General features: G+C 42.7%; 1 protein-coding gene across 1 annotated transcript in view; it reads left to right on the top strand.

Moving 5' to 3' along the window:
- The first annotated feature begins 465 nt into the window (after window positions 1-465).
- NETO1 (neuropilin and tolloid like 1) overlaps window positions 466-22501 on the top strand; it is a 159801-nt gene continuing 137765 nt past the window's right edge. Inside the window, exons 1-5 of the mRNA XM_074985452.1 lie at window positions 466-549; window positions 1459-1557; window positions 8534-8712; window positions 15891-15897; window positions 18876-18936. Coding sequence (XP_074841553.1) covers window positions 466-549; window positions 1459-1557; window positions 8534-8712; window positions 15891-15897; window positions 18876-18936 — 430 coding nt within the window. The remainder of the gene's footprint in view (window positions 550-1458; window positions 1558-8533; window positions 8713-15890; window positions 15898-18875; window positions 18937-22501) is intronic.

The following is a 22501-nucleotide window of genomic DNA, read 5'->3' as shown; positions in this document are numbered from 1 at the left end:
TGATATGTTGTATGGTAAACTAATATTGGTGCAGATGAACTAAACCCTGATTTGATTAAACAAACCATGTAGCACTTTAGACACTAATAAAATAATTTATTAGGTGATGAGCTTTTGTGGGGCAGACACACTTCCTCAGATCTGGAAATATAACATTTCCAGTACAGCACTCATGGTTTTATAATACAGAGATCCAAAACAATTGAAATAGAAACTAGCATATCAGATGTATAGAACCGAAGGGTGGAGTGAAGGGTGAGAAATACTAAATATCCTGCCTGAGATTATTAGGAATATCAAAAGCAGGGAGACTGTCTTCATAATGTGTGAGGAAGCTGCTATCTCTACTAAAGCCAAGAGTCAAAGTATCAAATTTGATCATAAACTGCAGTTCACGTATCTCCCTTTGTGATCTGCTGTTAAAGTCTCTTTGTGTAGGATGTATGTTCTCAGGTCTTTAACAGAATGGCTCACTCCATTGAAATGCTCGCTGCCAGGTTTATGTGTAATCAGATTCCTAATGTCTGCTCTGTGCCCATTCGTTCTTCGGTGAAGTTATATTTTTTTCCCCGTTTGTCCTATATACATAGCAGAGGGGGACTGTGTGTCACTCAGTGTTGTTTGTGCTTAGTGTCATTCTGTGCACAGTTACAAAATCATTGAATATAGAAATCCACACTGCCACAATGACCATCGGAGGGAGTCCACATACAACTCTTTTTCTTTTGGTGCTGTTATGGGGGGATCTAGCGAGTGAGACTGATGACATTGGTGTGTTGGAAGTATTCTCTTAGATGGAAACAGTGAAAGAAGGCTTCAAGGTCACCACAAAATTGTATTAATTTCATGGAGGAAGTGGGTCAGAAAGGCCATGTCTACACTAGCCAAAAACTTCGAAATGGCCAGGCAAATGGCCATTTCGAAGTTTGCTAATGAAGCGCTGAAATACATATTCAGCGGCTCATTAGCATGCGGGCAGCCACGGCACTTCAAAATTGACTCAGCTCACTGCTGCACATCTCGTCCAGATGGATCTCCTTTTTGAAAGGACCCCACCTACTTCAAAGTCCCCTTATTCCCATCTGCTCAAAGGGATAAGGGGACTTCAAAGTAGCCGGGGTCCTTTCGAAAAGGAGCCCTGTCTGGACAAGCCGCACGCTGGTGAGCCACTTCAATTTCGAAGAGCCGCAGCCGCCCGCATGCTAATGAGGTGCTGAATATGTATTTCAGTGCTTCATGAGTAAACTTCAAAATGGCCATTTGTATGGCAATTTCAAAGGTTTTGGCTAATGTAGACGTAGTCAAAGGAAGTCCCCAGGATAGGAAAGACTCTTCTGCTGGGCTGAGTTTGTAGCTGGAAAGGTTAACAATATTATCGAGTGAGCTGAGGTTGTCACAGTTGTAGTATCCTGGGGTATGAAGTAATTTAGATAGTTTATTGTCCTTTCTTTTTTGTAGGGAGTGGAAGAGTGTATTATAGATTTTTTGTCTCGTATGGTTAAAGTCCCTCAATGTGGTGTCTTAAGTGAATGCTTGACTATTGATGAGAGTTTCAAGGTGAGAGAGGACATTTTTGATCTTCTTCTGCTTGTTGTACAGGATACTGATCAAGAGGATCCTCAGTTTCTTACAGAGTGTGTACCATAATCAGTGTAGTATATTGACTGTAATGTAATTTTCACTTTCAGTCCCTTGGTACGATGTCCGTCTTTTTGCAGTTGGAGAGAAAGATGATGTCTGTCTGGATCTGTGCGAGTTTTTTCATATAATTGATGGATCTCTATTCCAAATGGCTAAGAATAGTGTCTTTCATGTTGAATAGTAACAGAACGGTAGCTGTGTTAGTGTAACATTTTCTCTAATTTGAAAAAGTTTAAATCTGTTGAAGCTTAAAATCTTGTATTTTGAATCAGTTTAACCACTAGCAATTTAAGACCATAAGAACAACCATACAAAGGTCCATCTAGCCGTGGGACCTGTCTTCTGATACCAGACGATGACAGGTGTCCCAGAGGTAATGAACAGAACATATAGTCATCAAGCAATCCATCCCCTGTTGCCCATTCTCAGACCTGACAAATGAAGGCTCACCATCCCTACACACCTGGCTAGTAGCCATCAATGAATCTATTTCCCATGAATTTATCTAATTCTTTTTTGAACCCTGTTATGATCTTGGTTTTCATAACATCCTCTAGCAGGGAGTTTGCAAGCTCTGTGTGTGAAGAAATACTTCCTTTTGTTTTTGTTTTTGTTTACTCCTACTTCCTGTTAATTTCATTTGGTGAGCCCTACTTCTCATCTTTATTTTTACTTTCTGCACACCAGTCATGATCTTGAATTTTGTCTTTCCCTGAGACTTTCACTTTCTTCAACAGCACAGAGGCCATCTGACCAGAGGTGGGACATGTCTGTTGTGTCCTGGAAAATGTTCTCTATGTACCTTTCTGTCTCCCTGAACTCCTCCAGTTCAGTCCTCTGATCTCCCTGTACATGGTCTCTGAGGGCCAGGAGCTCCTTGCACTGAATACACACATCTTTGTCCATAGGGCAGGTAATCATACATGCTATTTTAGATGCAATAAACTGGATAACCCCTACGCTATTGCTGGGCTTCTGGCTGCCTTTAATTTTGTTGTTACCTTCTTCTATTTTTCCTTTTTGTAAATCAAGTGGTTTGAGTTCTAAGTTTAGAGATGTTAAGTGTATCTTGCAGCACTCACACACCTCAGAACTCCCTCACAAGACTCCCCTGTTCACTTGCTCTTCTGACCTCTTAGGAGTGGACTTTTTAGAGCCCTGGCCTTCCTGAGTAGCCATGTCCCCTGCTTAAGGGCTGATGGGTGCTAAAGGGATTAGTGATCAAAACCTTGCTAACAAGCTCTCAGCCTTGCCTAACAGGCTACTAACCTCAGCACACTGTCCTCCAAGCAAATAAACCACACTGTATCTTAGTCAAGCAGTAAGCACACCACAAGCACCCCCATTCCACAGACACTACAGACAAGAAGTTACTCCCAGGATCACATAATGGCCCCTCCTTTCCTTGCTCACTTATTTGCCTCCTCTTTTACTTTCACTTGCCCTCTGAATTGTCATAACTGTACACCATACTGTTGTACTGTATGCATAATGTACACTGTATACTGTTGATAGAAAAGGGGGGCTCCGTCAGGAACTGCCACTCAGTGATATGTAGCAGCACAACAGTGGTTGTCTCTGTATACTCAGAAGTCCCGTTTCTAAAAAATTGCTATGATGCGATGTCAAAGATACAGTAGTTAAAAGAATGATTTAAAAGCCAGCCATACCCATGAATTTTCAGGTACAGGGTCAGAATCTTTTCAGGAATATATGAAACAAATTTCTTTCCAATCAATACACGGTATGATAAACTGTTAAAGGAACCTTGTCTACTTGTGAATTGACTTGCAGGAAATATTTTTAAGCTCCCCAAGAGACTCTTTTCATGCTTTTGAGGAGAAACAAACCAAAGTCACTTGTGTAAACATTATTTGGCAGTGATACCTTCTAAAATCATTAGAGGCTTTGAAATACCAATGAATTTTTGAGGGTTGGCAAGCTGCCAGTGTAGATTTCCAAACTCATAAGACTAATGCAGGTTATGTAAGATGAGACACAGACATAATGACTGGATAATTCCAGCTGTTTGACACAATTTATTCATGCAGTAGCCAACTGTCTTATACAAGACACTGCTGTTATTCAGTTTGCATTTAATATGCTGCAGGTGCCTTAGTGTTGGACCATAATCTTCAAATAATGGCAAATATGATGCAGTCTGAGATGCAGCAGCTGCTAATGAGTATTAATGGTGGACATGAAAAGCAATTGTTTTTTCTTGGCCTGGCAGGCTTTGATTGCAGAAATTGAGCACAAATCCTCCACCAAACATTAATCTCAAATATATTTTTGTCTATCCTGAGCCACTTTGCTTTGTTTGTTTGTTTGCAAATAATGTTTATAATGTACAGTGAGACCTGGGCAACTACCCGTAATACCTGACCACACTTTGGGTTTAGTCATTCTTTCTTTTATTGCTTTTTTTCTTCTGGAACCTTTAGAATAACCCCTTCAGTTGATGATTATATGCCTTCTTGTCATTTGGTATAGATGCAGGTTATGTACCAGGGACAGACCCAGTATCTGTCAGCCACTTCTATTGATCAGCCTTTGCCTGATTCCTTCCTACATCCGCTTCTTCAGAAAAAAATAAAACTATTAATAAGCATATCCAAGACTTCCTTCTCTGTAGTATCTAGATGCTTCCATGTGCAGTTTGTATGTAGCACAGCTGGGTTTCACAGCTGTTCACACTGCCATTCTTTCTACATCACAAGTTGACCAAATGCAAGGACTCTCCTCTCTCACCTTTCCTCTGTACTTTTGTGCTGATACTTGACAGTACTCAAAACTGACACCTCAGCAGCCCCAGCTATGGGATTGGCTGGGGGATGGAAGAGAGGAGGCCGGCTGGTTACTGACTCCTCTTTTTTTACAAAAAACGTACTGTCTTACCTATAATTTCAGTGCTAAATTGATTTAAAAAAAAGTGGGTTCTAGTTCTTTTACAGATCAGCTGGCCTAAAAGTTTCAACTTCAGATTCCAACCTGCAACCAAAATCTTATGGAAGCAAGTAGATTCAGTAGTGGTATCCATAGAATCCTATGCCAAACAAGTGATAGCAAAGAAAATCAATGACTTAAGATGACTTCTAAATAGAGATATAGTTTATCTTGGCCTGACTTAATTGGTCTCCAGTGAGGCATCCCATGATTGTACTTATTTCAAAATTGGGCTTTCTAGTGTGAATGCTCAATTGCAAAATGCTCTTGCAGTATGAAATTATTTCTGTAAAACCCTGAAAAACCTTGCAGTATAAACGTAGCCAATACTATATTTGTGGTTGCTTACTTTTCGTTACTAGTTCAGCAAGCCCTTGTGTATGTCCTCTTCCTTTCTGTCTTTGAACACTATGATTCTAGCATCTGAAACCTTGCAGTATCTTGGATCGTTCATTACAAAAATCAGTTACTCTATGTTGGATACTTTATTAGTTTAAGTATGGGTAATATTATGATAACTTCTGAGAGCAATCATGTCTACCTTTAGGCTTCAGCTGGAATCAGACCTCATTAAGGAAGTGATATTCACAATTAAATGCAAAAAAAAAGTTAATACAGCATTAAAGTGAGATCTCTTGACATGAAAAAAAACAAACAAAAACAAAAACAAAATACCTCAATCCCAGAACTCTGTTGGTGGTCACTAGACAACAAGTAGGACGTCTTCATGTCATCTTCCTATTTGTGAGTCCACTGATGCCTGATGAGCCTGATTCTGGGGCCAGACATCTTACCACATAAGGGGCAGGTGTGTGTAGCTGTTGGAGGGGTGCAGGGCAGTTTTTGCTGCTCTTTTCTTCTCCACCTCTCCTCATCTGCACTGCAGAAAGACCTCTCAAATTGTGCCTCCCAGATTACTGCACTCCATTGGGAATGGTGCTGGCCAAGGTTTTCCCAGATATCGACACCAATGCTGCACTTTTTCATGTATGCATTCAGCACATCCTTATCTGGCTTCTTCTAGCCACCAATGCTACTCTGTCCTTCCTTCAACTTGGAAAACAGAATCTGTTTTGCAAGGTGCTGATCAGACATGCAGACCCTGTGACCAGTCTGAAGAAGTAGTTGAACGATGATAATGGCTTCCATGTTGGTCATGTTTGACTCTTCTGAGATTCTAGTGTTCATACACCTATCCTCCCAGGAGATATTTTGTGTTCTTCTAGGGTAGCATTAATATGTTCAGGTGCTTTCAAATGACGTTTGTATGTTGTCCAGGTTTCCCATGCATACAGTAGCATTGGAATAACAACTGCACGGTATAGAAGGAGCTCTGTCTTGGCATAGATGTCCTGGTTTTCAAAGACCCTTTGTCTCAGGTGGGCAAAAGCAGAGCTTGCACAGCTCAGATGATGCTGAATTTCTGCATCAATGCTAACTTGGCAACACTGCTTTGGAGTTGAATATTTTAATTCTAGCCACGTAAGAATTTACATATTAGCTGTAAATGGGAACTTTGATGTATGAAAGGCAGGGCTAGATATAAAAATCTATGAAATTTGGAGGATGTAAAACCAGAATTTGGCTCCAGACCCAATTTTATAGTGGTAAACTGAAGTGAAAACTCATGTCTGAACACTTCTAAACTATGAGTGCTTAGAGAATGGCTCTGTATCTGAATGCAATAACTAGTACCTGTCAAATCTGCAATATTAAATATCTACCATCAATTCACCTCTTTTAATCCAAGCTGAGAGAAAAGGAAATGTGGCACCAAAAAAAAAAATCTGGTAAGACCAGATTCTGAAGTTGCACAACTGAAGTTTTTAACAGCACCAGTGTTGTGTTCCACACTACAGAGTTGCACAGCTCCATGGTATCAAAGGCAGTAGAATAACTACAAACCATGAGGAAATAATACTTTCATTATTTTGTATTCTATTCTCTGATGTGATGAATGCTGTCAGCTTCCACTAAGGTCAATAGGACTTGAAGTTTCTCAGCATGTCACAGGTATAAGCTTTGTGTCTTATATACAAGATTTTGGGGTGACATTTTCTACATTAAATTCTTCAGGGAAAACAGGAATTTCTTTCTCCCTTTAGTTGTAATGGCCACGTCAACAAAAGTGGCTTTTCCCAACAAAACCAGGCTTTTGCAGGAAAAAAATGCAGTGTCTACTTGACAAATACATTTTGTCAACAAAACTTGGCACATCTAACAGCAGCATTATACCTCTCCCCATTCAGGTATGACATCTGTCTTGACAGTGTTCTGTCAACAAAACTGCTGTGTAGATGCTCTGGGGCCCATTTTTCAACAGACTGGGCTGCTTGCTGGGCTTCTGGTCAGCCATTCTGTCAAGAGAGGGCCAGGCAGTCTGGCTGTTCTCTTTCAACAGCGTGGATTGTTCTCTCGGTCTGCTTTTATGTGTAGACACAATCTGTTGTCAGAAGTTTTGCTGGGACATCCCTTCCGACAGTGACTTCTGTCAACTGAGGCTTCTCGTGTAGACATAGCCAATCAAAATGGCTGAAATTAACTAAACTCAAAGGCTGTGTCTCCATGTGCCACTTCTTCCGGAAGCGGCATGCTAATGAGCTATCCAGAACATGCTAATGAAGCGTGGATCCAAATTTTCTGCACCTCATTAGCATATCGGTATGTGGTTCAGGGAAGAAGGGGCTTTCAGGAGGGTTTCCTTCTGGAAGATCCCCACGAGCCGCACGTCTGCACGTGTACTTTGGAGTCTGGAAGAGCTTCTTCCGGACCCCAAACCATATGCTGACATGTTAATGAGGAGTGGAAAATTTGTATCCTTGCCTCATTAGCTCCTTCTGGATAGTTCATTAGTGTGCTGTTTCTGTAAGAAGTGGCGCATGGAGACACAGCCTAAGGATGAGTCTACATGTGTCAGATCTTCCAGAAAAGGATCTTCCAGAAACCCTCTTCAGGAAGATCATTCTCCGAAAGAGGGTGTCTACACACAAAGCACTATCCAAAAGAGCTTCCTGGCCTTCCAGCTGATCATGTCCGTACATACACAGACGCTGTTCTGGAAGAACAGGGCTGGAAACGCTGCAGACTGGGTCAAGTGACCAGAGAGCCCTTCTGGGGCACTGGCCATGCAGCCTGTTAAAGGGCCCCTCCCCAACAGCCCCTCCCTGTACAAGCTTCTGAGGCTCAGCATGCTGCCCACAGCACAGCTCATCCTCTCTCTGCTCCTGCACCAGTCCAAGTGTCAGGCGTGGACCCCAAGGAGCTGCAGCAGCCAGGGTTGCACTGACAAGGCTGCTGGGGAGCCTCCTGGCCACCCTCCTTGGCTTCCTCTGGGAATGCATCATGGTCTTTGAGGTCCCCAACTAACCCTTGCCCCTGCCGGGCCCCTGACAGCCCATCCCCCATGTGTGGACCCATGCTGCCAGCAGCAACTGGTAGGACAGGGTAGTCATGGCCCATTGTGTTGAAGACCAATTACAGCAGAACCCGTGCATGCTGAAGGGCATGTTTCTTGAGATCTGCTCCTGACTCAGTCCCCTACTTCACCTCCAGGACATGCTGATGTGACCAGCCCTCCTGGTAGAGAGGTGCTTTGCCATTGCCATCTGGAAGTAGGCCACCCTGGATAGCTACCACTCCGTCAGGCAACAATTTGGGGTGGGCAAGTCCACTGTCAGGACTGTTGTACTCGAGGTACACACCAAGCCCCGGCCCATCTCAGGGATCAGGGAGGGGGCAATGAGGACCCTAGAGGGCAGGAAGGGCCTAGAACCAGGGGCAGGGAGGCCCACCACAGGGAACTCCAATGCTCTACCCATATACAGTCCTGCTCTCAGAGGGGCACCCAGAGAGAGGGAGTAAGAGAGGGAGGGAGGGGTGGGCTAGGGATGGGGCTGGGGTACCCCTGGGCACACCTTTGAGCATGTATGCTCTCTTCCTTTTGCAGGTTATGAGGTCCATCAATGACGTGCTTGCACAGCAGCTTGTTTACCTTGGGGACCTTACCGTGTTTATAGCATGCTTTGCTGAGCTTCGGTTCCCCCAGAGCTTTGGGATGATGGATGGCACCCATATTGCCATCAGGGTACCAGGCCGCTGCACCAGGCGATACATGAACTGCAAGAGGTACCACTCCATTGTACTCCAGGTGTTGGTGGATGCTTGGGGCCACTTCACTGACTTCTATGTGGGGTGGCCCAGCTGGGCACATGATGACTGCATCTTTAGAAACTCCTCCATGTGCCACCAGATGGAGGCATGCAAGTATGTCGCTTAGCGGGAACATGTCCTCCGCAATGTTGCCATCCTGCTGTGCCTCATTGCCAGCCCAGTATACCCTCTGCAGCTGTGGATGCAGCACCCAGACATGGACAGCTGACACCATCCCTGGAGCTCTTTAATGCCCAGCTTGGACATTCCTGGAACCCCACTGAGTATGCCTTTAGGCATCTGAAGGCAAGATTCAGATGTCTCCCCATGCACCAACTCTATTAAACGAAAAACAATATCAATGGATTAGAACATTAAGTACAATAGTAATAAAATAGAAGTTTACCTTAAAATGAACAGGTGTCACTTATGTACAGTGGGGTGTCAGGGCAGCAGGGACATAGCAACCTGGGTGAAGAAGGAGATGGGGGCGTCCCTACCCAAGGGATGGTGTGGAGGTCCATGACCCCATCTTCTATGACTGTCTCTTCCAGGCGTGCAATCCCCATCACAGCCCCAATGGGTCAGGGAGCACGGTGAGGTAGTGCAGGGTGGCTGGTGGCACAGCCTCAGTGGGAGGGACAGGGGGGAGGGTTCCTGTGGCCTCCCATGGGGCCCATCACGTCCAGGATCCAGGCCCCAAGGTCCCTCAGTTCCACTGCAGAAAGTCCCAGGGAAGGAGGGCAGCTAGGGCCTCAGGGGTGGGGATGGATTAGGCAGTGGAGGGGGCAGAGCAGCAGGGGGTGCAGCTGTGGGGGGTGGCTGGGGCAGGGAGAGGCACCACGAGGGCCCTGCACACTTGGTGGAACATCCCCACTCCCCCCACGTGCCTCAGTGCCACTTAAGCTCTTCTGCCTCCGCGCCCAGGAGCCTCTCCACCAATGTATGTTGGTGGCAGAGGGCAGCCATGTATGCTGCAGCCTCCTCCATCAGACTCTGCCAACAGACCCCCCATGCCTGCTGGGCTGCAGACACTCAGGAGGGTTGTGGCCTGGCTGGGGGACTTCTGACACCCCCAACCTGGCCACTGCTGCCTGGCCCGAAGCTTTGACAGCACCTCACCCATCCCTGGGATGGGGCCCCCCCTCTGGTGTGGCAGGCATCTCCGTTGCCACAGTGTTCCACATGTGGAGGGTTGAGGAGGTGTCATCCCCCACCTAGATGTCCCAGAGCTCCGTGTAGTAGGAACACCTCACTGGGGCAGCACTGGAGTGGCAGCCCCTGTCCATGACACACATATAGCTCTGACAGAGTTCTTTAATCTTGCACCAGACCTGGTCTGTAGTCCAGACAGTGTCGTTACAGGGCCCATGGTTGTGGCCAGGCAAGCACAGGTGGGGGGCATTCCGGCAGTGCCCTGAGGTCTCCCTGAGAACCTCTTCCTCACGCCAGAGTGTAAGGAGGTCCTGCAGCTTTGGCACCATCCATGCCGGGGCTCTTCTCTTCCTAGGCAGCTCCCTTTCTGGACTGCCCTCATTGGCTTCCCCAGGGTGCCCTGGAGGATGCCTGGAGGCTGACTTCTGGTCATTTGGCTGCCGGGCACCACAGCAGAGGTGGCAGGAGTCTGGGTGCAGCAGCCCTGCGTGTGCTGCCAGCCTCCACAGCCCCTACTTCCTGCTGCAGGGTTTTGGGTCCTTGCAGCTTTAACTGATGCTGGAGCCAAGCACCATAGAGCCCCCAGGGGCTTGCTAGACTGTGTCTGGGCTCCAGCAGGGAGCAGCCATGGCAGATCACTTCTTCCAGAAGAAGTGGCCTGCAAGTGTCCATTCATGCCTTCTTCCAGAAGAAGGCACAATTCCTGTTATGGAACCAGTGTTAGGGATCCAGAAGAAGCGGTCAATTCTTTTAGATTCCTTCTGGAAGAGCCCCTTGCATGTGTGGATGCTCCACAGATCTTCTGGAAGAAGGCAGCTTTCTTCCGGAAGATCTGACATATGTAGACTGCATCTCCATGTGCTGCTTCTTCTGGAAGTGGCACGCTAGTGAGCTAACCAGAAGATGCTTATGAGGCATGGATACAAATTTTCCATGCCTCATTTGCATATCAGCTTTCAGTTCAGACTCCAGAAAAAGTTCTTCTGGACTCTAAAGTACACATGGAGACATGTGGTCCATGGGGATCTTCCAGAAGGTTTTTGGTTTCCTTCTAGAAGATCCCCATGGGCCGCGCGTCTCCATGTTTATTTCGGAGTCCAGAAGAGCTTCTTCTGGACTCTGAACCACATGCTGATATGCTAATGAGGTATGGAAAATATGCATCCGCACAGCATTAGCATCTTCCAGTTAGCTCATTAGCATGCTGTGTCTGGAAGAAGCTGCACGTTGGCTATATCTACACTCACAAAAAACTTTGAAATGGGCATGCTAATGGACAAAATGAAGAATACTAATGAGGTGCTGAAATGAATATTCAGCTGATAGGAATAAGGGGATTTTGATGTTGTTAGGGTCTTTTCAAAAAGGACCCCCGTGTAGACGAGCCATGGGTGAGCAAACTGTGGTGCACTCAAAGTGCAATGGCCGGCAGCATGCTAATGAGGTGCTGAATATTCATTTCAGCACCTCATTAGTATTCTTAGATTTAGCCATTAGCATGTCCATTTCGAAGTTTTTTGTAAGTGTAGACACGGCCGTGGAGACGCAGCCACAGATGCAGCCAAAGAGAAATAACTTCTGGGTTTAAATTAGGGAAATATGAAACACTTATTTTAAGCTCTGATGACCCAAAATAAGTCTCTGTTGTAGTTTTTTTGTGTGGGAGAAGTCCCACTGATTCTGCTTGTGCTGTATTTTATTTATAGTTACAGAGAAGTAGCTGTGTTAGTCTGTATTCTAACTTATAGATAAATGATCTCAAATTTCCAGTGGTCTCATTCCATCACTTTCTTAACAAACTAAATGAATTAAAAAAATACATTTACTTAAGTGTAACTCATGTTTTCATATTGAACTCTGGCAAGAGATGTGACTTTTTAACCTATTTCAATTTATTGATTTGTGAGCTTCGTGTGCAGAAGAAGGGTCTGAGGATGTGCGTGCATATTAATTACTTGTTAATTCAGTAATGGTGAAGATGCCAAACCAACAGGGCTTGAAGTCTGAAGTTTTTTGTTCACAAGTTTACATAGTGGTGAAGCAGCAGCAATACTACTTTGCCAGTTTTCCTCATCTCTGTCTTAGAGAGACCATCTCCCAAGAAAGACAGTTGAATTATACCTCCTCCACTGTATTGTTAAGCATCAAGCTGCATGAGTTCACAAAGTGCCTGTGGTCACTTCTACACCAGCCTTCCCCCACCCCCGCCAGCTTTGTGGAAGGAACATGGTAATGAGTGGAGCAGAAGATGCAAATGAGTCATGGATTAAAATATTGCATGCCTTATTAGCATATTCCTGTGAGATCTTGCTTCCAGCAGGTCCCCTTCTGGAAGCAAAGCTGCTGTGTAGACGGGGCTCCCTCAGAAGGAAATGGGGGTCCTTCCTAAGGAAATCCCCCTTCCAGAAGATCCTTCTTCCACAAATGTTTACAGAAGAAGCATGTACTTGTTACTACTCAAGCAATTTTGTAGTTCTTACACTTTAATCTGTGAGATGTAGTTATTCATTTAATTGGTGTCTAATAATGGGCAGGGGAATAAGAGGGAAAGGGAGGCAATGTTTCCCCTGGATCTAAAAATCACCCTAATTACTTTAAAGAACAGCCCAGGATGCAATCATATGTATTTTATTAAAGGCCACTATTAAAGGAAAAAGGGGGGACTAATTTTCAGAAGGTTACACACTCACACCCTCCCATGCTCATACACTCACACAGACAAACTCACACACAGCATGACCTCCACAGCGCCATAATGTAAAGAACAGAAAAATTAAAACCTTTGTTTTTGGGTTGCAAACCAATATGTTCCATTATCATGACTTCTTTGTAAGTAGTTTCCATGTGGTTGGTTTGTCAGGAATACTCTGACAACTACATTATTATTGCCAAATATAGCTGATCTTGAATTTGATTTAAAGCAGAGTGTAGTACTTTTTAAATAGAAAAATACCTCTCTTCAGCTCAAGTGCAATGTCAACGGAAGACACTAATCCAAGTCCCAGTTTAGTCTTAAATTTATCCTAGTTGAACGTTGGCAAACATCATCAATTAAGTCCTATTAAGTTTTGTAAAAAGTCTGACTGTAGAGTTAGCTAGAGGGTTGTTAGCACTAATGAAATCCATCACATGCATGATAGTTGAGGTAGGCTGTATTTCAGGTTATTAATTCATAGAGAATTAATACATCATTGGTAATAATGTAGCCAACTATTGGATGTCACATTCACTCTAGTGGAACAAACATAGAGGAAAATTTATTTGAAAGAACAAAACTGGTTTGCTTGTTTGTTTTTAACCTGAGTCTTCCCCAGAACTAAATTTTGATGAGTTCCTGGACTATTCTATAAGTGATGCACCATCCATGTGTAAGCAAGGCCTTTGCCAGTTGATTCATTTTTTTCAAATTACCACCTCCCTTTGAGGAAAATGAACCTCAGACACATTAGTTCAGAATCCTCGGATTACTTAAAGCATTTTTATCTGTCTAGGAAATGACCCACACCTTTACCTTGTCTGAAGGACCAGTGACTGTTGTTAAGTTACGTTATCAGCTGTTAGCATTAACTTGTATTCATCATTGGAAATATGGATATCCCAATGGCCACTGATATATAGAAGTATGTTCATAGCCCTGATGGCTCTTGGACTAGGGAACCTTATAACCATTTATAGTAGGTATCCTTCCTGTTTGCCAGATGACACAGCTTTAATGCCCACTATGTCGCGCTTGTAGTGAGAATCCATGTCATTTACAATCTGTAAGGCTGGAATCCTACGTGTAAAATGGCATAAAGTTCTAGGGCTAAATTTCTGAATTTGCCAAAGAGCAAACAACCTTCAAAAAGCCACAAAATCATACATAGTCGTAACAGAGACAATGCCTTGTCCCAAGGTTCTACAGAGTGCAGCTTCACTGGACCCCAAGACTGCACTGAAAATGTCTTAAGCAACATCTAACACCAATGTTTCAGTAATGCACTCAGTAGTGGACCCCAGGACCCAGTTTTAGTCATCAAAACCAACTTCTAACATTTCTAAAGCACACAAATAGTTTGGGGATTAGTTCGTCCATGCACATCTTGTTGGTGGACTCACTAATGTTAAGCCCACTAGAATGTGAAAGCACACTAAGGAATTTTTAATGTGCAGTCACGACGGGCATTTTTAGGTGAAACTCAGAAGTGAGGATGATAGCTGGGGATTTTGAATACAGAAAGGTGGCCCTCTGGAAGAACACCTTTTATTAAGCAGCTCCTTACTTCTCACTTCTTAGAGCTACATAATCTACTCGTAAGTTTAAACTGTGAGCTTTGCTACATAAAAGCCAAGTATGGAAAATCTATTCTATCAATCAACCATATTTAAAAAAAAAATCACTTCACTATATTGGATTGCTAATATAATTCAAAAAATTTTTCATAAAATGTAACTAACCGTAATTTCTAAAACATACTAAATAATTCACTCTTTGAAATATCCATAAAATTGCTAAAAGAAAGAGGATAGAAGAAAAAACCTGGTACTTTATTATGAAGTCAAGCTGTTAATGAAGCAGTTTATGCAGGCTGATGTTTGACATACGGCTGTAGTCCAGATCCATGGTTGTGGTTGCTAAATCCACAATGGATGTAGGCAGAGGACTTTCTGGGGATATGTTGTGCAGAAGAATTTATTGTGCTGGTTTATAAATTATAAAGCAGCTGAATTACATACAAAACCTCTGAAAACATCGTAAAGTCTATAGATTTCTAAACAGATAGGTGTACTGCAACTTTTGGAGATAATTCAGAGTCTTTTCACATTAATATTTTCTTATTAAATAAACATATAACAGGAAACTATAGCAAAATGTTATTTAAAATTGCAATTTATATGGCTAGATTTTTATTACTTTTCTAAAGTTTTTGGGTTCTCCTATATCTGCTTGGAGGTGAGCCCATAACATGAACTTGTGCTGAAGCTTTGGTGACAGGCAAATTGGAATGACTTCAAAGCTGGATAATTCTGAATTGGGAAGGAGGTGGCTGATTAAAATGAAACCAGATGTTCTGTACAATCATGAAAATCCTATGAAAATGGCTACTTATGCAAGAAAAACAAATTGTTCTGTCCATGTGTTAGCCGGTGGCCAGGTAATGTGCGGTGAGGTACCAACTATGCACTTGTTACCATCCGAGTCTTTAAATGCTAGAGTGCAGGGCTCCTTCGCAGTGGGCAGCCTGAGCAAGGCTGACAGATGCCCCAGGGTCCTAAACACCCGAGTCTTTTACTGCTAGAGCAGGGAGTTCCCAGCACTCTCACCAATGTCCAGGCTGTGGTAACCAAACAGTTAAAGGTCTTTTTATTGTGCCGGCTGTGTTGCGGTGACAGAGAGTAACAGCAGTCAGGCTTAGATCTTAACTAGTTACAAGTTTATTAAGCTACAGTTATAAGTGTGCGGTTACAAAAGGCTATTGTCTACTGTGCGCACCAAAAGGAGACCTTAATATGGGTACATCTTACCCTCCTTAATATGAGTATATCTTACCCTCCTTGCATCTCTTGATACCAACGTAGCCAAGCCAGGATCAGTCACTCAATTCCGCGGAAAGACGAATACGAGTTTGGGTGTCCCCAGTTGCGGACCTCAGGAGGCAATCCCCTGACCCAACCAGCAGGTAGTTGGTGGAAATGCACTCAGAGTCAGTGTGCTGCTTGGCCCATCTTTATACCCCTTGGGTCACGTATCCTCTTTCTTATCTATGGTGCCAGATCGTACTGGTCTGTCTTTTGTGACGCCAGTTTTTACAAGGTCAATTCTTACTTAATTTGCACTTGTAAGACAGGAGATAAGCAATTTTGGGAGTACAGGACATTCTTTTACAAGAGCGGAGATTCCTCTTCTGGGATGGCTGTGTGGGCGCATCACTCCATTAATGCCAGCCAAGGGCAGTTCTCTGAGGCCCTTTGTTAATGGTTAGCCTGCTAGCCCTCTATCTGTGTTTTCTCTTTCTCAGGGTCACGGTGAGCCAGCACATCTGGGCCCCTTTAGGAAGGCGTCAATGACTGTGTTGTTTAACTGCTGTTCAGTGCCATGTGTGCTCTGAGGCACCTTAGAGGGGAGGCAAAAGCTGGTCTGTAGTGGGGAGATTTTGTCTGGCTACACCATGCTAAGACAATCTGCCATTTTAATTCATAAAATATCCTGGGGAAAGAGCTAAAATGAATGGTAAATATGAATATGCCTGTGGAAGAAAGACCATTAAATTGTCATTTGAGGTATATGCCAAGGATACAAGGCACAGAGGCAACATTAGCTTACTACGATTTGCCAAAGGCCTACATAGAAATAAGAAAGTGATCAACAACAGCCGTGACACTGTGTGCCAATATGTCTCCTGGTTAGATTTATATTTGATTGCTCTGATAAATCCTGTTCCTGAAATTAGATTGTGGCAGACATTTGATGTAATAACTAAATCTCTGTCCCAAAAGGCTGCATTTCCGTACTAAACCATGCATGCTTTCAGCTAAATAGATCCATTGTGTGTACACTCTGAACTATCTACATTGCATACTAAAGTCCAGAGCTGTCAGACCTGGTCTTATGAACTCTGTTTCTGAGCCTTTGCTTGAGCATCCACATCACACTGTAAAATCTTAATTGATAACTGCTCCTCTCGAGTCTCACAGCTGTACTACACATCCATGCTGCATTACATAGCCATTCTGCCTCAGATTAATGTCTTGAACTGTGTGCCCATGACAAAATGTAGGGTTTGCAATTTGAGTCGGACCAAATCTTGAATTCTCACTTTGCCTTCCCCTTTTTCCCACAGCAGAGTCTTAGGACATGAATGCTTGCTGACCCAAGCCAGACTGATTTGTGTCCCTATAGAAGGGTGGGGTCTTGGTCTCAAACATGGCTCAGAGATGGGACTTAGTGTAGTAGATACCTAGAAGGACCAATCCTATTCCCCTACTAAAGGAAATACAATTTTTTCCATTAGGTTCTGGGTAGGAATAGACATTCAGGCTATAGCCCCTCAGCAAAGTTATTTTGAGAAAACAGCTGTTAATTTAAAATAATTTGCAAGTATCTGCACTACACACACACTATGTTGAAATGAATTTGAAATAGCACGTGCGTTATTGAAAATTTCATAAACCCCATTGCAGGGGGAATAACACCTCTTTGGAAATAGCTATATCCAAATAGGCTATGGTAAGACACAGAAGGCTGTGTCTACACTAGCCAAGAACTTCGAAATGGCCATGCAAATGGCCATTTCAAAGTTTACTAATGAAGCGCTGAAATACGTATTCAGCGCCTCATTAGCATGCGGGCGGCCGCGGCACTTCGAAATTGACGTGGCTCACCACCACGCGGCTCATCCAAACAGGGCTCCTTTTCAAAAGGACCCTGCCTACTTTGAAGTCCCCTTATTCCTATGAGCAGATGGGAATAAGGGGACTTCGAAGTTGCCGGGGTCCTTTCGAAAAGGAGCCCTGTCTGGATGAGCCACACGGCGGCGAGCCGCATCAATTTCGAAGCACCACGGCTGCCCGCATGCTAATGAGGCACTGAATATGTATTTCAGTGCTTGATTAGTAAACTACGAAATGGCCATTTGCATGGCCATTTTGAAGTTTTTGGCTAGCGTAGACGTAGCCAGAATAGTGCTATTTTGAAATAAGCCATAACAGTACCCAATGGCACTCTTTTGAAATAGGCATTGTGTCTGGACATGCTATTTTAAAATAGCTGGGTGCTGTTTTCAAATGCATTCTTGTGTGTAGCTGTATAGTTTTGAAATAAGTTATTTTGGAATAGCTGTTCCAAAATTGCTTATTTTGAAATAATGCTGATGTGTAGACATAGCCTTAGCTGACAAAAAACATTATTGTCAATTACTTTACCACTGAAAAACAGAAGTTATGGTCAGACTGCCATATTTCAGCTGTACAATATGGTGAAACAGAGTGACTGAGTTTTCAGTCACCAGAACTCTGTGAAGTTGACTGCTGTAGAAATACTGAGTCTGAGTGGGAGCACAGCAAGATTGGGGTGATCAGATGGCAAGGGTGTGCAGCATATGATCTCACTGGGAATCAGAGGTTTCTGCCAGGGCAGACGACCTGTGTCCCTCTACTTCCACCATAGATTCCATCATGATTCTCTTTGAGGGGGACAGTGGGCTCATGGACTTTGTGCAGTTCAGTAAACTCACTCAAAGGACTTAAAGATGTGTATAGGGACTTCAGGATATTAGCGTAGAAGATTCTGTGACGTTATCTGGTTGAAATATTAGCCATCAGATTATAATGTGGCACATGTCCATAAAGAGTTAACCAGCTCAATGACGTTTAAAGACTTGTTGAGGAGATGTGTGATGGTAAGGCTATTTCATTAGGCTGCAGTAGAACTTTGAAATGCAAACTTCCATTGTTAGAGTAGTACAATGGTAGGTGTTTGCTCAGGTCTTGTGATGTGAACAAATGGTCCTTGTCTGCTACTATAGGTTTGATTCAAAATCAGAAAGGAATATTAATATTTATGATGAAAATTGATTGAAGTAATTGTTTATATGTTTGTTTTGAGGTTGTGTAAACTGTGAACTGTTTACTGGATAAATTATCTTGCTTTAATTACTATGATGTTTGGAAGACTGAAGGTTACCTCAAAACCCTATTGTGCTCTCCCAAGCCAAGAGGTTTCTGCAAAGGTATAAAGTCCCTGGGATGGGATATATTTAAATTTCATACCACCTTGGAAGTTCCTGGGGAAAACTGCAAGCCATAAAAGATGATATCCCAAGAGATCTTATTTCCCTTAAAATGGACAGTGACTTAATAACTCTGGACTGATCTGACAAGATTCATCTGCAGCTATGAGATCACTATCTCCATTAAGTATATGAACCTCAGGAATTTAACTCATTGCAGTATGTATATTCATCTTTTCACCAAGATACTCTTTTCTTTTCTTTTTCTAATTTTAGTTAAGAATTGGCTTTAAATGTGTATTTGGGATGAGATCTGAAATATTCGTTGACCTGGAAGGTAATGTGTCCAGTCCTCTGAGACTGGTAGAACTTTATTTGATAGGGTGTCTGAATGGAAACCTGAGGCTGGGTACTTTAAAAGAACTGCATTGTTTGGATTTCTGATTGCACAATAAGATGATACGGAAGCTATTTTCTGCTGGATTGATAAATGTAAATATTAGAATAGCCACCACCTTTGGGGATTGACCAGGACATTTCTTGCAGTACACCGTAATAAATTGATTGACCTCAGCTGATCCCCCTGAGATCCTAGTTATCACAGATGCCTGGCTTACCTGTAAAGGGCACAAATGCATAGAAAATCTGCTGTTTGTCTTAGAAGTTTAGATGGTGACCATACATTGAGTCATTCATGTGGCTGATCAACAGAGAGCTATGGATATAAGGTTAAAACACTTGAAGGCTGTGTCTACACTTGCATTCCTCTTTCGAAAGAGGTATGCAAATGAGGGAAATTGAAAATGCAAATGAGGTGAAGATTTGCATACCTGGAACCTCATTTGCGTATTCTTATTTAAAAATAGCTTCTTTTGAAAAAAGAAAACCAGTTTAGACATTGTTTTTTCGAAAGTAAACCCCATCTTCAAAAGAATTCTTATGGGAAGGATTCTTTCGAAGACGGGGTTTACTTTCGAAAGAGCAGCATCTAAACTGGTTTTCTTCTTTCAAAAGAAGCTATTTTGAAATAAATGTATGCAAATGAGGTGCCAGGTATGCAAATCTGCCTCTCATTTGCATTTGCGATTTCCCTCGTTTGCATACCTCTTTCGAAAGATGAATGCGAGTGTAGACACAGCCTTCCTGATGTAAAACCAATGGGGATTATTCTTGTTTTCAGGAACAATCATCATCCTAGCTTAGAAACGGCAATGCTGCACATCTCTATTGTATGAAGGGAGTGAAAAAGCAAGAAGGTGAGACTACAACATTTTTAAATCCATTCTTTATTAGTTCATAGTTCTATTATTCTGCAAAATTATTAAAGTTTTTCACTGTTTAGCTCAATTAGTTATGCTACAGCATTCCTCAATGACTTCTGAGCTATTCTAAAGACATCTTTATTGACCACAATACCCATTTAGTAACTCCCCTTATTGATTCCTCTTTCACAGTGGATAGAATTAGACAATGGAGTCCAGGCTGGAGGGACATATAGCCTATATCCAGCAGCACAACCATACGTATAGGTCTAGGAAGGTCTGACAGCAACACATTACGGTTGTTGTAGGGCAAGGATCTGGTACATTGAATATTCAAAAAGAAAATGGAGGGGGATGTCTATCTTCATGGAGTTTTCAAGCAACTTTTACAGATGTTTCTTTAATAGGTTGTAACAGTTTCTCTCTGCATTAGTTTAATGTTCCTTTTTCCATTCAGACTGAAATTATCCATCTGTCAAACACTGAATGGTCCCCTTAGTTATTCTGCAGCCTGTATTTATACATGGATTTATCAAAAATGAGTACAGCAACTGAAGTTTACATAAAACTAACTTGCAATATGGGTTGTTACCTTTATGGGTGTTCAAAGAATAGCCACAAAAATTGTTAAAAATTGGATCACAATTGAGCAGAAAGGCAAGCCAGGAATTTGAGTCATATATTCATGACCTCTGAGTCTTACAAATTGTCTGCAAATTGGAACATTTTTGTACAGATGAAATTTTAGTGAAACGCTGCTTTGTCAAAATCAAAATGTTTCATGGAGATTTATGTTTCCATAAAATTGTTGCTGGGAACAGGTTTCTTGAGTGGGAGAAGGGAGCATAAGAAAAGAGTTGTACTGACTTGGGCCATGGGAAACCCAAGTTCAAGGTCTCTGCTCTTCCTCAGAATTTTTCTGGGAAATAAAATTCTGCTCTCAATCAGGCACTGAGTTTTATGCTTATAAAAAGCACACGGGATTGTTTTGGGGGAAAGGCAAAACACTATGTTTATTGAGAATACAAAATAAAAAGCAGATGCATTCATTCACACACACACACATGCACACACACACACACGCACGCACACACACACGCACACCAGTTATAATTACCAGTGTGTTGCTTGCATTCTCTTAGTGGCGAGTTAGGCTGGGTACCAGAGAGGACCCCAGTTTCTGTCAGTCTGGACTGAGGCTCCAGATCTTGACAGAATGGAACCCAAAAGAACCATGCAAAACACCCCATCTTTAGAATCTCTTCTCTTGCATATCTATGGATTTTGCTGCATCATATTGTGCTCAATCACCTTACAACATATGTTTACCTGGAGATTGTTTTCATTGTTTAATATCAGCCCTAAGGGTAACCACAGTGAGTCAGGAGGGCCCTTCTGGTCTGTTTCTCCCTTACTATTAATAGCAAACAGACTGCTTAATGCATCTTCATGAACAGCACTAGGCTGTTCCTTTCTGCTAAGTTAGAAAGGCCACGGCTACACTAGCCCCCACCTTTGGAAAGAGGTATGCTAATGAACCACTTTCGCAGATGCTAATGAGGCACTGCCACAAATATGAAGCACCTCATTAGTATAATGAGTTTTGGGAAGAAGCATTTGGTCCTGGGAAGAAGGGGCTTTTGAAATCTGGGGGGTTCCTTTTGAAAGGCTTCTGTCTACACGAGCAGTGTGCGTTTTGAAAGCGGCACTTTTGAAATGTGCGGCCGCTGTTATGCTAATTGGTTGCTGCATATTCATGGAAGTGCCTCATTAGCATCTGCCAAAGTGGCTCATTAGCATACCCCTCTCGAAAGATGGGGGTTAGTGTAGCCACAGCCAAAGAGTGTACATTGAGGCATATTGCTTAAGGCTACATTTTAGCAACGTGGCTATGTTAGCTTCGAGAAATCTATACACAAGGCTATAGTCATCCATGTATTCAGAGGGTTTTAGTTTTAGTCCAATTCAGAATAAAAAAGAGTTGAAAATTGTTTGTAAGCTCTATATGGAGACTGTCTGGACCAGAGATCAGATTCTGAACCATCTTCCGAGATCATTGACTTTTACCCTTGTTTCTTAATATATTGGAAAGTAAAGTGGTTCCTTATTTTAACTCCTAACAGACTCAGTTCCTGATTTCCATTCCATTACATAGTCTTGACCACCTTCACTACTATTTGTCCCCATGCAAGTTAATAAAACACTGGAAACTTTCATGTATCCTCAGACCTTTTGGTAGTAATGTATAGTAAGGTAGTTGTTTTCCTCTCCTACCCCACCTCCCACACAGGCATTTGCTCTTTGTCAGTATTCTATTTCTAGGGATGTGTTGCCGTGGCTTTTTTTTGTTTGTTTGTTTGCTTGTTTTTTGTCTTGCCGCCTCTATCAATTAATACAAGGAGAGAGATTCCATGGCTAATGTCAGCTGGTGAAACTGTTAAATGAACTCTTGCCTGTTTTTTCATTACTTTTGCAAATGCTTTGTTCTCTCTCTCTCTCTCTCTCTCTCTCTCACATACACACACACCCTTTTTTGAAGGTTAGCCTGAAGGATTGGTAATATATTTTGTTTGAGGGTATTCTGCAAAGTAGTCTATTTTTTACACTATTTTATTGTTTTATACCTCAGATTAATCTGCT

The sequence above is a fragment of the Carettochelys insculpta genome, chromosome 2 (genome assembly GCF_033958435.1).
Source record: "Carettochelys insculpta isolate YL-2023 chromosome 2, ASM3395843v1, whole genome shotgun sequence".
Classification (NCBI taxonomy): domain Eukaryota; kingdom Metazoa; phylum Chordata; order Testudines; family Carettochelyidae; genus Carettochelys; species Carettochelys insculpta.
The sequence above is the reverse complement of the archived record's forward strand: the minus strand, read 5'-3'. Positions and strand labels throughout refer to the sequence as shown.